The 14,249-nt window shown below is 43.9% G+C and overlaps 1 protein-coding gene across 1 annotated transcript in view; it reads right to left on the bottom strand.

Moving 5' to 3' along the window:
* The window catches only part of LOC115171006 (alpha-1,3-mannosyl-glycoprotein 4-beta-N-acetylglucosaminyltransferase B), a 161,887-nt gene that overhangs the window by 31,270 nt on the left and 116,368 nt on the right, over window positions 1–14,249 (bottom strand). The window contains exon 7 of the mRNA XM_029727457.1: window positions 2,244–2,319. Coding sequence (XP_029583317.1) covers window positions 2,244–2,319 — 76 coding nt within the window. The remainder of the gene's footprint in view (window positions 1–2,243; window positions 2,320–14,249) is intronic.

The raw sequence follows: 14,249 nt of genomic DNA, 5'->3' as shown, positions 1-14,249 counted from the left end.
AAAGACCGACACAGGAAAGGAAGACCCAGAGTTACCTCTGCTACAGAGGATACATTTATTAGAGTTACCAGCCTCAGAAAGTGCAGTCCAAATAGGTGAACAGATGATCTCTGCATGTGTGGTTACCATCGTGAAGCATGGAGGAGGAGGTGTTATGGTGTGGGGGTGCTTTGCTGGAGACAATGTCAGTGATTTATTTAGAATTCAAGGCACACTTAACTAACAGGACAATGACCCAACACACCTCCAGGCTGTGTACGGGCTATTTGACCAAGAAGGAGAGTCATGGAGTGCTGCATCAGATGACCTGGCCTCCACAATCACCCAACCTCAACCCAATTGAGATGGTTTGGGATGAGTTGGACCGCAGAGTGAAGGAAAAGCAGCCAGCAAGTGCTCAGCATATGTGTGAACTCCTTCAAGACTGTTGGAAAAGCATTCCAGGTGAAACTGGTTGAGAGAATGCCAAGAGTGTGCAAATCAAGGCAAGGCAAACTTTTTTGGTTACTACATGATTCCATATGTGTTATTCCATAGTTTTGATGTCTTCAGCATTAGTATACAATGTAGAAAACAGTAAAAATAAAGAAAAACCCTTGAATGAGTAGGTGTGTCCAAACTTTTGACTGGTACTGTATTTCCAATTAAAATGACTTAATTGCTTCATGTGTATACTCTAAACCAATAAAAACGATGTCCTTTATCCCCTAAAAAAAAGCTTTAAAATTAGCTTCAAACGAGTCAGTAGACTTAAACAGGAGATGAAACACACAACTACCAAAGACCTCCCGGTCAACTGCAACTAATTAACATGAAGAAAAAAAATGAAGAAATTAAAAAAGACATCTGGACAGCCTGCCGTGGTGAGAGGAGTGACAGCTGCTCTGTGTGTCACAAAACAGATGAGGTGATTCTGAAGAAATAAACTGTCACATGCGCTCTTCTCCTCTCCTTTCTGAGGCGAGGCTCCAAAACTGGGACCACGCAACTCCTGTCACTTCCCATCTCACCCTGCTTTCCTCTCACCCCCTCTTCTCCCCCGTGAGTGGGAACCGAGGTGGAGACAGCCCGGATACATGTTTTGTGAGTCGCATGCCACGCCAGGGTGATACATTGGGCTGCAACAGATGGCCGTTACCCTATCCCCAGCCGGTGGTGGAATAAACACGGCTGTTTCCATCAGTTTCTATCCCAGTGGCTAAAGTCTGCCCGGTAATGAGGAGCGGCAGTTTGTTCAAGCACCTGTTACATGTGTTGATTTAAACCTGTGTTTGAACCAGTCTGTTTTAATATATTCTAGTGTCAATTTCAATAAATATGGAACATCTAGGTTTTAAAAGTAGAAATGGGACGTCGAAAGGTGAGTAGCCCCTGATTTTACTGCTATTTTAACATGGCCTCCTGTTTTCTCTAAGGAGTACAAAGGCACATTGTGAATGAGATCGGAACACATCTCTCCAGGGGACGGGAGTCATTCAGACAATATGTCAGAGCAACACAGAACCAAATGTTTCTGTGCTCTCATCAAAGCACACAATGTCACGTGGAACAAGCGTTGGCGCCTGAGCCATATGCTACACATGCGTTGCATTCCCTCAGTCTCGTCTTCAATGGATACAGATTGTCTTCTTGTTCCGAAGACACTTTGATGGAAGCCTAGTGGTGTGTCACCATATCCTCATACATTATGGGCAGGAAGGAGAGACGGCTGATGTTTTACAGCAGCAGGAAGACGGTAACCAAATCCCAACCTAATCACAACGCTCCCTCCTAATCTGCATCTGCCTAACAGAGTTTGCATCTTTCCACTTCCTTCCCCGGCTGGGAACTAACGTGGAAGTGATTACCCTGCCCTTCACCAGAGGAGAACCTCCTTGAAGTTCAGAGCGAGTTGCGCTGTCAAAATACACAACCGCATCGAGTGTTAATGTCAAAACGCAAGCGTTCGTCGGGTCTCACGAATGCAGTCCCGGCTGTGGGAGACGACTGAGGCTAATTTATGGCATGTCACCCTCACGATAGGTCTTGCGTGGAAAATGAAGTGAAGTGGAGTGCCACCTGCTCGAAGGTTATGTGCAATGGCTGCCCTGTGAGCAACGTAGTTCCAAGCACGGACAACTATTATTCCCAGAACAAACAGTTCATAGTGTTTACACACTTCCAGATTCTCATTTTACACTGCAGAATGTACTAATTTCTTAAAACAGTAAACAGATGCATACTGGAAGATTGATGTTTTGTACCTGCACATAGTAGGTCCCTTTAGACTGGGCATACATCATGAGGAAGCAGTAATCCAAATTCTGCTTCGTTCGCCATCTGGAGAGGAAGAGGAGAGTGACGGGGGGTGTGGTTAGATTCACAAACCCAAACATACACACACACATACACCCACACATTCACGTACACGGATGCACAAAGGCACTGCACTCGTACACACCACACACACACACACACACACACACACACACACACACACACACACACACACACACACACACACACACACACACACACACACACACACACACACACACTCCAGCATCAATGCATGATCCACATTCAAACCAGAGCCTATGTTTCTTGACATCACACAGAGGGAATTCAAACAACGTCCACCTATTTCATTGACATTCAGGCCTGGACACAGCCAGTAAAGACACATTGTATCACTCTAGCATAACTCGGACACATGTTCTGCATCTGAATTCATAACGTAAGAACTCTATTGTCGTTTGAGTCAATATATACGGAAACCATAACCTTCTCTTCTAAGCGGAGCAGTAACCCAGTTCCTCTGTCCTCTTGTAAGAGGAGCAGCTGGAGGTGGATTAGTGGCTCCTGATTCAGATTAGGAGAAGAACATGAGGTTGTCTTTGTCACTGGATATCAATGAGATGTTGAAAATGGAGAGGAAGGAAAACAACCCTGTGCCAAGTTACTGTCTTCAGACAGACAGACAGACAGACAGAGACACACACGGTCCATCGGTTATCAAAACAAGCCGGTCATATGATAATCTATCCCCATTTACTAATACATGTCCTCCAGGAAGTGAGTGACTCGATTAGCTATGCCTATGGGAACCAAACATATGAACCTCAAGCGCACACACACACAAACAAAAACCACACACACACACTTTTTGGATGAGACAGAGACACAGAGTAACTTATATAAACACACCATGATGAAAAGGGGTATGGGTAATATGAGCCCACAGCCTACACACAACAAATCACCACGCAGGAGAAATAACAACACACTGACTAGAGCAGCCATACAGCAGGCAGCAACTACTACACCAGGAGAACAATGCCCCTGAACTCAACATACTTCTCATCGTTTCATCCAATAAAAGACGGCCCTCCGGCAGCACAAGTCCTGAGATCTGTTTGCCCATTCAAATCTTACAGTAACACCATGTGCAATGGATTCAGAGAGATACATAGTCTTTCGTTAGACTGAAATAGTAGCCTAAATAATTTACATTGTGACTCATAAGATACAGCTATTGTTGGAGGTGAACAAGGTAGCCAATGATGTCCACAATGTACTCTGAGAACACATTGAAATCTATGCCTATAAAAGAAAACAATTAGGGTTGATTAGGGTCAGATTCTGCCAAATTGAGATATACAAAAATCCTTGCCATTGAACGCTGTGTAAACATTCAAGACCAATAGCTGCCGTCTTTCGAATTGGTTGATAAGCTTTATGAATCTCAGCTGTGCCCGGGAGATAGGCTTGATGACGCACCACATCACATGCACAATACACATTATGTGGTTCTTTCCCCTAGTGCCTTTTTTCCCCATCTGGTAAATGGACAGTACACGTACCATGGGGAGGCCCGTGATAAGACACAAAGAGATCCATTCTTACCCTACCACTCCTTAAGCTATCAGTTTCACTGGGTTTCAACAAATAGTAAAGTGTTTTCCCCTAATGTGCCATTAAGATGTGGAAGGTCAGTTTAGAGATGAATGATAATGGTATAGCACTTTAATTCCATCTCAAAGTGATTACCATTATCTGGGGAGTTACTCAACCCTTCCTCATTCCATGGTTTAATAAAGTGACATTACACTTATGAATGAAAATGTGTCCAATTATTTTTAACCTCAAAAGTGGACTCATGCCAAGATGAAACCACGTTCCATCACATTGGTTGTGTAGATCCAGCTATGTGCCTCTACCCCAAATGAATGGAAAAGATTAGCACCATCTAATTCCCTGGTTTTCCTGCTTTAAATTTGTGTTAAGCCTTTCTATTTTTTGGGGTTAGAGGCATATAGCTGGATCTACACAACCAATGTCGTGGGACATCTTAACATTAGACATCTGACAAACTTTGATTTGAAAGTGTAATGTCCCTTTAAGTCAATGTGGATAAGGAACATAAGTCTGTTCTGTTCTGTGCCTCTGTAGCCCTGCCTAGGATCACTGTACGACGGCGGACCACCCTGTGCACACCAGACTGTGTTTGACTCCACAGGCAGCAGCTACAAGCTTCCGTACATCCTAAACATACCACTGTGACAAATTGTCAGATGTAACACACACGAAAACACAGACCCTTGGAAATGTTACCAAAGAACTGTAAAACTTTCTCAGATCTCCGCTGTGCTCCCAGATGTGTGGGTTAACAGTGACGCCTGCACTCGCGCACACAGACACAGACACAGAGAGACACACACACACACACACACACACACACACACACACACACACACACACACACACACACACACACACACACACACACACAAAATGGGGGAGCATGCCCAAAAACATACAACATACACATGATCACACCTAAGCACATGCACACACAGGACACAGAACACACACCCTGCGCATAGCTAAACCCCATTATTCCATTTCAACAGCTAAACCTCCCCAAATATCACGCAGGGAGATAGAGTTTTGACAATTAATAAAAAAGCTTCTAACCACAAACTTAACCACCCCAATTTAATAACAATATCAATCTGCAACGCCTGCCACATGGTTAGTTGACAAAGGGAGTTACACGGTAGTATTTAGCTTAAATTCTTGTCTTTTTGAGAAGCAAGCAGGTGGTCCATTTTTACAAGTGCACCCTAGGGCGTCCCCGACAGATGAGCACTTAAAATGCAGGGTCACGTTCCTAGGTGCTTGTTTTACATCTTCACCCAGAGAGAGCATTAGGGAAGTTGTCATGGTAGTGCAGTCTGCAGAGGGTAAATATTTGTATTTATTGTTAACGTTTAACAGTGTTTGAGTATTTATTTAAACTTTATTTTGACAGAGAGTTATGCTGAGACCAAGGTCTATTTTACAGATGAGCCCTGTATACACACCAATACACATTAACACAAGAACAATACAACATCAACACAACACCAATACAACACCAATACACATCAACACAAGAACAACACAACATCACTACAACACAAATACAAGAACAATACAACACCAACACAAGAACAATACACATCAACACAAAAACAATACAACATCAATACAACATCAACACAAGAACAATAGAACATCAATAGAACAGCAATACACATCAATACAACATCAAAACATATCAATACAACATCAACACACACCAATACAACATCAATGCACATATCAGATCCAATTCTATACACTGAATACTTATCTACTGTAAGTATCTGCGTTACAATTCGATGTTTACATGTTTTTCTATACCTTTACTTTAAGCATTAATTTGCAGGCTATGTATATACCACAAGTATTCATTAAGCCACATAAATATGATTCTCCAAGTGCTTCCCAATTCTTCCTCAACCTGGCTTCCTGCCTCCTCCTCTCTCTCTGTCTTTCCACACTATCTTGTATCAGTCCATTTGATGTGACGGATGTGAACCTGCTCCACCCGTCTTGTCCTCCTCATGCATTATGAAACAGTGTCTCAGCACAGCCTGTCTACATGTCACAAACAAGCAACCTTTACTGAACACGGACCTGGTTTCCTCTGCTTCTCTCAGAATACAGGCTAAGGAGCAAGATTGCAAATGCAGTCTGTTTGGTCCTGAATTTGAGTTGACACACATAGACAACACATTTGCACTTAGTGATGAAACAGTTCAGTACAGAATGTCTACACACAAACCCAAACCCACCCACCCATCCACCCACCCACCCACCACCCACCACACACACACTCTATAGAAAGCCTATCCATCCTGCAGTCCCCTCCTGGTACAGGGCCACTTGGTTAATCGATAGGGAACATTGTCTCATTCTCCTTGGTGAGGGCCGCGATTTTCCAACAATGATAGAGGGAGGAGAGATGAGAGCGAGAGGAGAGAGAGTGAGAGAGGGAAGAGGAGAGCGAGGATGAGGGGTGAGTAAGACATGGCTCCCGGAGCGAATCGATCGAGGGGCTCTGATTGAGCGGGCCGGACAGACAGCCTTTAATCTCAATAGACTGGTTGTGTCATCAGACCACTTCTTCTATTGTGCTGCTAAGCCCCCAGCCCAGTGCTGCGGCAGCTACAAAGTCATACTGATGACTATAGAGTGCTAACGTTATGAAATTCATCCAATCAACAAATTGCATCACATCAATGTCTCCCTGAGAACATGACACCAAAGCAAAGCACAGACCTTCACATAAGATGCATGATCCTCACCAATGCACACACCAATTAAACAATGTTACACACTAATCAGATTAAATATACAACCTACACAAAAAATACTATATGAATAAATTAAATTAAATAGGCCTTCCATCTCATCTTACAGACAGAGAGACAGATTGTTTGCGTGACAATAATAGTTTAGAGTATCTGGGCTGATTTGATATTGATTCGTCATCTCTCTGTCCGTCTGTCTGCCTGATGCGGGATTGATTCGTCTGCCTGGTTGATCTGCCATTGCTTTACTTGGTCAGGATGATCTGGGAACAATTAGTCCATTAGCCCGATCTGCCATGAGTTTGTCTTTAGGGGGAAACCTTGCACTCTGTTCGAAAATACTAACTTCCAGCTTTATAGTATTGAGTTAAGACTGTAAACAGAAGAAATCAGATCCGTGTTGCATTCTGAAGCTAATGAACAGTGATGAAATAAGATTCGTGTTGCATTCTGAAGCTAATGAACAGTGATGAAATAAGATTCGTGTTGCATTCTGAAGCTAATGAACAGGGATGAAATAAGATCCGTGTTGCATTCTGAAGCTAATGAACAGTGATGAAATAAGATCCGTGTTGCATTCTGAAGCTAATGAACAGTGATGAAATAAGATCCGTGTTGCATTCTGAAGCTAATGAACAGGGATGAAATAAGATCCGTGTTGCATTCTGAAGCTAATGAACAGGGATGAAATAAGATCCGTGTTGCATTCTGAAGCTAATGAACAGTGATGAAATAAGATCCGTGTTGCATTCTGAAGCTAATGAACAGGGATGAAATAAGATCCGTGTTGCATTCTGAAGCTAATGAACAGTGATGAAATAAGATCCGTGTTGCATTCTGAAGCTAATGAACAGTGATGAAATAAGATCCGTGTTGCATTCTGAAGCTAATGAACAGTGATGAAATAAGATCCGTGTTGCATTCTGAAGCTAATGAACAGGGATGAAATAAGATCCGTGTTGCATTCTGAAGCTAATGAACAGTGATGAAATAAGATCCGTGTTGCATTCTGAAGCTAATGGACAGTGATGAAATAAGATCCGTGTTGCATTCTGAAGCTAATGAACAGTGATGAAATAAGATCCGTGTTGCATTCTGAAGCTAATGAACAGTGTGTAAGAATCAAATGGAAAACATCTTAGCACAACATACGGTCAGATGAAGCAGATGCTAAGCTACAGGACTGTTTTGCTAGCAAAGACTGGAATATGTTCCGGGATTCTTCCGATTGCATTGAGGAGTACACCACATCAGTCACTGGCTTCATCAATAAGTGCATCGATGACGTCGTCCCCACAGTGACTGTACATATATACCCCAACCAGAAGCCACGGATTACAGGCAACATCCGCACTGAGCTAAAGGGTAGAGCTGCAGCTTTCAAGGAGCGGGACTCTAACCCGGAAGCCCTCCAACGAACCATCAAACAGGCAAAGTGTCAATACAGGACTAAGATCAAATCGTGCTACACCGGCTCCGACACTCGGCTGTGGCAGGGCTTGCAAACTATTACAGACTACAAAGGGAAGCACAGCCGAGAGCTTCCCAGTGACACGAGCCTACCAGACGAGCTAAATAACTTCTATGCTCACTTCGAGGCAAGTAACACTGAAACATGCATGAGAGCATCAGCTGTTCCGGACGACTGTGTGATCACGCTCTCTGCAGCCGATGTGAGTAAGACCTTTAAACAGGTCAACATTCACAAGGCTGCAGGGCCAGACGGATTAGCAGGACGTGCACTCTGAATATGTGCTGACCAACTGTCAAGTGTCTTCACTGACATTTTCAACCTCTCTCTGTCTGAGTCTGTAATACCAACATGTTTCAAGCAGACCACCATAGTCCCTGTGCCCAAGAATACTAAGGTAACCTGCCGTAGCACTCACATCTGTAGCCATGAAATGTTTTGAAAGGCTGGTCATGGCTCACATCAACACCATTATCCCAGAAAGCCTAGACCCACTCAAATTTGCATGCCGCCCCAAAAGATCCACAGATGATGCAATCTTTATTGCACTCCACACTGCCCTTTCACACCAGGACAAAAGGAGCACCTATGTGAGAATGCTATTCATTGACTACAGCGCAGCGTTCAACACCGTGGTGCCCTCAAAGCTTATCACTAAGCTAAGGACCCTGGTACTGAACACCTCCCTCTGCAACTGGATCCTGGACTTCCTGGCGGGCCACCCCCAGGTGGTAAGGGTAGGTAAAAACACATCCGCCACACTGATCATCAACACGGGGGCCCCTCAGGGGTGCGTGCTCAGTCCCCTCCTGTACTCCCTGTTCACCCATGACTGCATGGTCAGGCACGACTCCAACACCATCATTAAGTTTGCCGATGACACACAGCCTGATCACTGACAACGACGAGACAGCCTATAGGGTGGAGGTCAGAGACCTGACCATGTGGTGCAAGAACAACAACCTCTCCCTCATCGTGATCAAGACAAAGGAGATGATTGTGAACTACAGGAAAAAGAGGACAGAGTACACTCCTATTCGCATCGATGGGGCTGTAGTGGAGCAGGTTGAGAGCTTCAAGTTCTTTGGTATCCACATCACCAACAAACTAACATGGTCCAAGCACACCAAGACAGTCGTGAAGAGGGCACGACAAAACCTATTCCCCTCAGGAGACTGAAAAGATTTGGCATGGGGTCCTCAGATCCTCAAAAGGTTCTACAGCTGCACCATCGAGAGCATCCTGATGGGTTGCATCACTGCCTGGTAAGACACTAGAGAGGGTAGTGTATATGGCCCAGTACATCACTGGGGCCAAGCTTCCTGCCATTCAGGACCTCTATACCAGGCAGTGTCAGAGGAAGGCCCTAAAATGGTCAAAGACTCCACCCACCCTAGTCATAGACTGTTCTCTCTGCTACGGCATAGCAAGTGGTACCGGAGAGTCCAAGAGACTTCTAAACAGCTTTTACCCCAAAGCCATAAGACTCCTGAATGGCTACCCAGACTATTTGCACTGCCCCTCCCCCCTCCTTTACACGGCTGCTACTCTACTATTTACTCTAGTATACTCTACTATTTTCTATGCATAGTCACTTTAATAACTCTACCTACATGTACATATTACCTCGACTAACCGGTGCCTCCGCACATTGACTCTGTTCCCGGTACCCCCTGTATATAGATTGTTATTTTACCGCTGCTCTTTAATTATTTGTTTCTTTTATATCTTTTTTGGGGGGTATTTTTCTTAAAACTGCATTGTTGGTTAAGGGCTTGTAAGTAAGCATTTCAATGTATTCGGCGCGTGTTGTATTCGGCGCAATGTATTCGGCGCAATGTATTGTATTCGGCGCATGTGACAAATGTAATTGTATTTTATTTTGATTTGTATTTAAAACCTCTTAAGGATCGGACCCTTTTTTTCAATTTTCGCCTAAAATGACATACCCAAATCTGTAGCTCAGGCCCTGAAGCAAGGATATGCATTTTCTTGGTACCATTTGAAAGGAAACACTTTGAAGTGTGTGTAAATGTGAAAGGAATGAAGGAGAATATAACACAATAGATCTGGTAAAAGACAATACAAAGAAAAAAACAAAAACATTTTTTGTACCATCATCTTTGAAATGCAAGAGAAAGGCCATAATCTATTATTCCAGCCCAGGTGCAATTAAAATGTTGGCCACTAGATGGCAGCAGTGTATGTGCAACGTTTTAGACTGATCCAATGAACCATTGCATTTTTGTTCAAAATGTTGCGTCAAGACCACCCAAATGTGCCTAATTTGTTTATTAATAACTTTTCATGTTCAAAACTGTTCACTCTCCTCAAACAATAGCATTGTATTATTTCCTTGTAATAGCTACTGTAAATTGGACAGTGCAGCTAGATTAACAAAAATGTAAGCTTTCTGCCAATATCAGATATGTCTTTGTCCTGGGAAATTTTCTTGTTACTTACAACCTCATGCTAATCGCATTAGCCTACGTTAGCTCAACCGTCCTGCAGGGGACCCACCGATCCTGAAGAAGAGTGTTACAGTGTGAGTGTGTCCACATTTAACTCCCCTACCTATGGCCTACTCATTTCATTAATCTCCTCCCACCTCCTCTTTTTTTTTTTTCCTCTTCATCTATCTCCATCCATCCATCCACCCACCAATCCAACTCTCTTCCTCCCTCCATCCCCCTCACCACAGCAGCACAGGCTGACTGCGGTTGCAACGTGATCCCCGTATGCGGTTGATATTTCATCAGTCACGGTTCATCTCCCAGGGCCTCATGATTGGGCTGACTCCATCAAAGAGAGAGGGATAGAGGGAGGAGAGGAAGGAGGGTGAGACAAAGGGGGCATCGAGGGCCCCATCAGCTTTGACACACAGACCAAGCCTGGCACTGTCCTGATGGAGCCATTACTGGAGCGGTAAAGAGAAAGAGGAGAGGAGAGGAAGATGGAGATACGGAGAAAGGAGAGCGAGCGGCCTACTGTATCTTGCCAATGAATGAATTAACACACTGACTCTCTCACAGTCTCTCCCTCTTCTACTTTCTCCCTCCCTCTCTATGTCAGACCCAGCGTCCCAGATACTACCACACACAGAGCAGAACACATGCACATGCAAACTCACACGCACTCCATTCCTCCTTAAATGTCTCTCATTCTGCATCTCTCTCTCTCTCTCTCTCTCTCTCTCTCTCTCTCTCTCTCTCTCTCTCAAGATTAAGTTAATTAACTTTGAATGGAATATCTGCACAGCTGCAGGCTGCAGCCTTAACACATCCACTGCATTTAGATTTTATTCTTGGGATTTAGTTTACCACTGCATTGTAACTTTACAACATAAAATATAACCAATAATATAACGTATATTACAGTATATCACTGGTGACAAGAATGAAATTCAACTAAACACTGCAATAGACTATAGGGGAAAACGAGTCGAATACACTTCTTCATTCTAAGTGGTATGCCTGTGACAGAATTAGGGATGAACATATTGGAATCGGCCGATATTAGCTAAAAATGCCAACATCGGTATCGGCCGATGTCTAGTTCAACGCCCGATGTGCAAAACCGATGTCAAAGCTGACGTGCATACCTATATAACGAAAGTACATTACGTAATGACGCCTCGTAAAATGTTGCACTATACATGAAACACAGCATACCTAAACTAGCCCACAATGTCTGCTGTGTGGATCAAGCAGTCAACAAGTCAACAAGGAGTCATTTGAAAGAGTAACAACATTTCAGCGAGACAACTCAAAGGTGAAATCCATTAAAGGCAAGATAATGGAATTCATTGCCCTTGACAATCAACCGTTCTCTGTCATGGGTGATGTTAGTTTTCGCCGACTGGTCGAGCACCGGTTAACACTACTTTTCCGATGTTGCCCTACCGTGGTTACACAGTAGTAGCGATACTGCTATTAGCTTCATGTCATACATACTATGGAACACCGTTTGGGTCTTTGCGTGTCAAAAAAGATACAGTAGCACTGTCAAAGCTGTACAAAAAAGTCAGGAAACAAGCAAACACCGGCCACGAACGATGTGTTTACAATACCATGTTGGTAATAAAACTTCTGGGGTAGCTAGCTTTAGCTTGGTACCTAGCTAGCACCAATACAACCAGCCTGAAAACAATGACCAGTAAAAACTGCAGTCATTTTCACAATTCTTAGCAATGATTTAGGAATCCTTGTAAGTATTAGCTAGGCTGCCACTTGTCGTTCGCCTGTTGAAATTGAACTTCAGCTCATGAAAATAAATAGTTAGCCAGCTACTTAACCCTGTGGCCCAAAGCTAACGTTATAAGCAGCCAGCTAGCTTAATCTGGCTAGTGATGCTCGACCGGACCGGATTATGTGTTGTGAAGCTAGCCACAATAAGGATTAGGCACAATAATGGAATTTGCGGTTTGCCTTCAACATAAACATATGTCATTGACAGTGATGCAAATGAATACAAATAGTATAATTATGCCATACTTTTACTTTGAAGGCTAACCGCAAAGTCCACTATTGTGGCTAATCCTTATTGTGGCTAGCTTCACATAGATGGGTCCGACCACCATTAATCAAATAAGAACTGTTTTATAAATTAGGGTTATTATTTTAGATGATGATACCTAGCTATATAGTTAGCTAGCTAACTATTGCTACTGAAACAGATTATGTCGTGTGGCTATGTTTTTGGGGAAGAACATTATTTGCATCCATGAGCTAGCTAGCTTTTTTATATGACCAGCACTGTAGGTGCACAAGACAACTTTACCAGCATCATAGCATACGTATCGATGAATCGTTGTGACATATGAAATACGAGTGATAGTGTAATCAATCCGTAGTAACTGCGTAAAAAAATTTATGAACGCGTTAAATTATTATGTAACGTGCAGTCATATTCAGGTCCTGATTGGTCAACAAGCTTATTTGACACGTCAAATAGTGTTATTTGACAGGTCAAATTGTGTTAAATAGTATATTTTTGGACACGGAAAGACGCAAACGGCGTTCCATAGAAATCCTGGTTGAAAATGAAACAACTGAACGAAAGAACAATGAAAGAGCACAGCAAGTAAGTGAAATAAATAGGTTTTGATTATGTTTTACTGGTAATGGGGGACATATGAAAATGGGGACAATGGGGACATTGTAACACCCTGGCCATAGAGAGGGGTTTTTTGGTTCTTTATTTTGGTTAGGCCAGGGTGTTACATTGGGTGGGCGTTCTATGTTCTTTTTCTATGTTTTTGTATTTCTTTGTTTTGGGCCGTGTGTGGCTCCCAATCAGGCACAGCTGAAGTTCGTTGTTGTTGATTGGGAGTCACACATAAGGAGCATGTGTTTCCTTTGGGTTTTGTGGGGGATTGTTTCTGTCATTGTGTTTCACCTGACAGGACTGTTTGGCTGTCAGTTTCTTGTTTTGTAATTGTATAGTGTTCCGTTTAAGAATTAAATATGATGAACACTAACTCCGCTGCGTTTTGGTCCACTCTCTCTCATGGCAGTCGTTACAGAATCCCCCACCAACAACGGACCAAGCAGCGGAGGAAGGAGCAGCGCCAGGAGGAGCAAGGATCCTGGACCAGAGAGAGAAAGGACTGGACATGGGAGGACATCCTGGACGGCAAGGGATACTACACTTGGGAAGAGATCCTGGTCGGAAGGGATCGCCTCCCATGGGAACAGGTAGAGGCACTCAGAAGAGTGGAGGCAGCAGGAAAGAAGGACCAACGGTATGAGGGAACACGGCTGGCAAGGAAGCCCGAGAGGCAACCCAAAAAAATGTTTGGGGGGGCACACGGGGAGTGTGGCAGAGTCAGGTTGGAGACCTGAGCCAGCTCCTCGTGCTTACAGGAGGCAGCGCAGTACTGGTCAGACACCGTGTTATGCGGTAAAGCGCACGGTGTCCCCAGTACGCGTGGAGAGCCCGGTGCGCTACATCCCAGCTGCTAACATCTGCCGGGGGAGGTTGGGCATCGAGCCAGGACGGGTTGTGCAGGCCGTGCGCTCTAGACCTCCAGTGCGTCTTCAGGACCCGGTCTATCCTGTGCCTGCGCCCAGGACTAGGCCTCCAGTGGGTCTCCCCATCTTGGTTAAACCTGTGCCTCC

This window comes from Salmo trutta, chromosome 3 (assembly GCF_901001165.1).
Source record: "Salmo trutta chromosome 3, fSalTru1.1, whole genome shotgun sequence".
Lineage (NCBI taxonomy): Eukaryota > Metazoa > Chordata > Actinopteri > Salmoniformes > Salmonidae > Salmo > Salmo trutta.
Note: the sequence above shows the minus strand (reverse complement) of the source record. Positions and strands in the feature narration are given on the sequence as shown.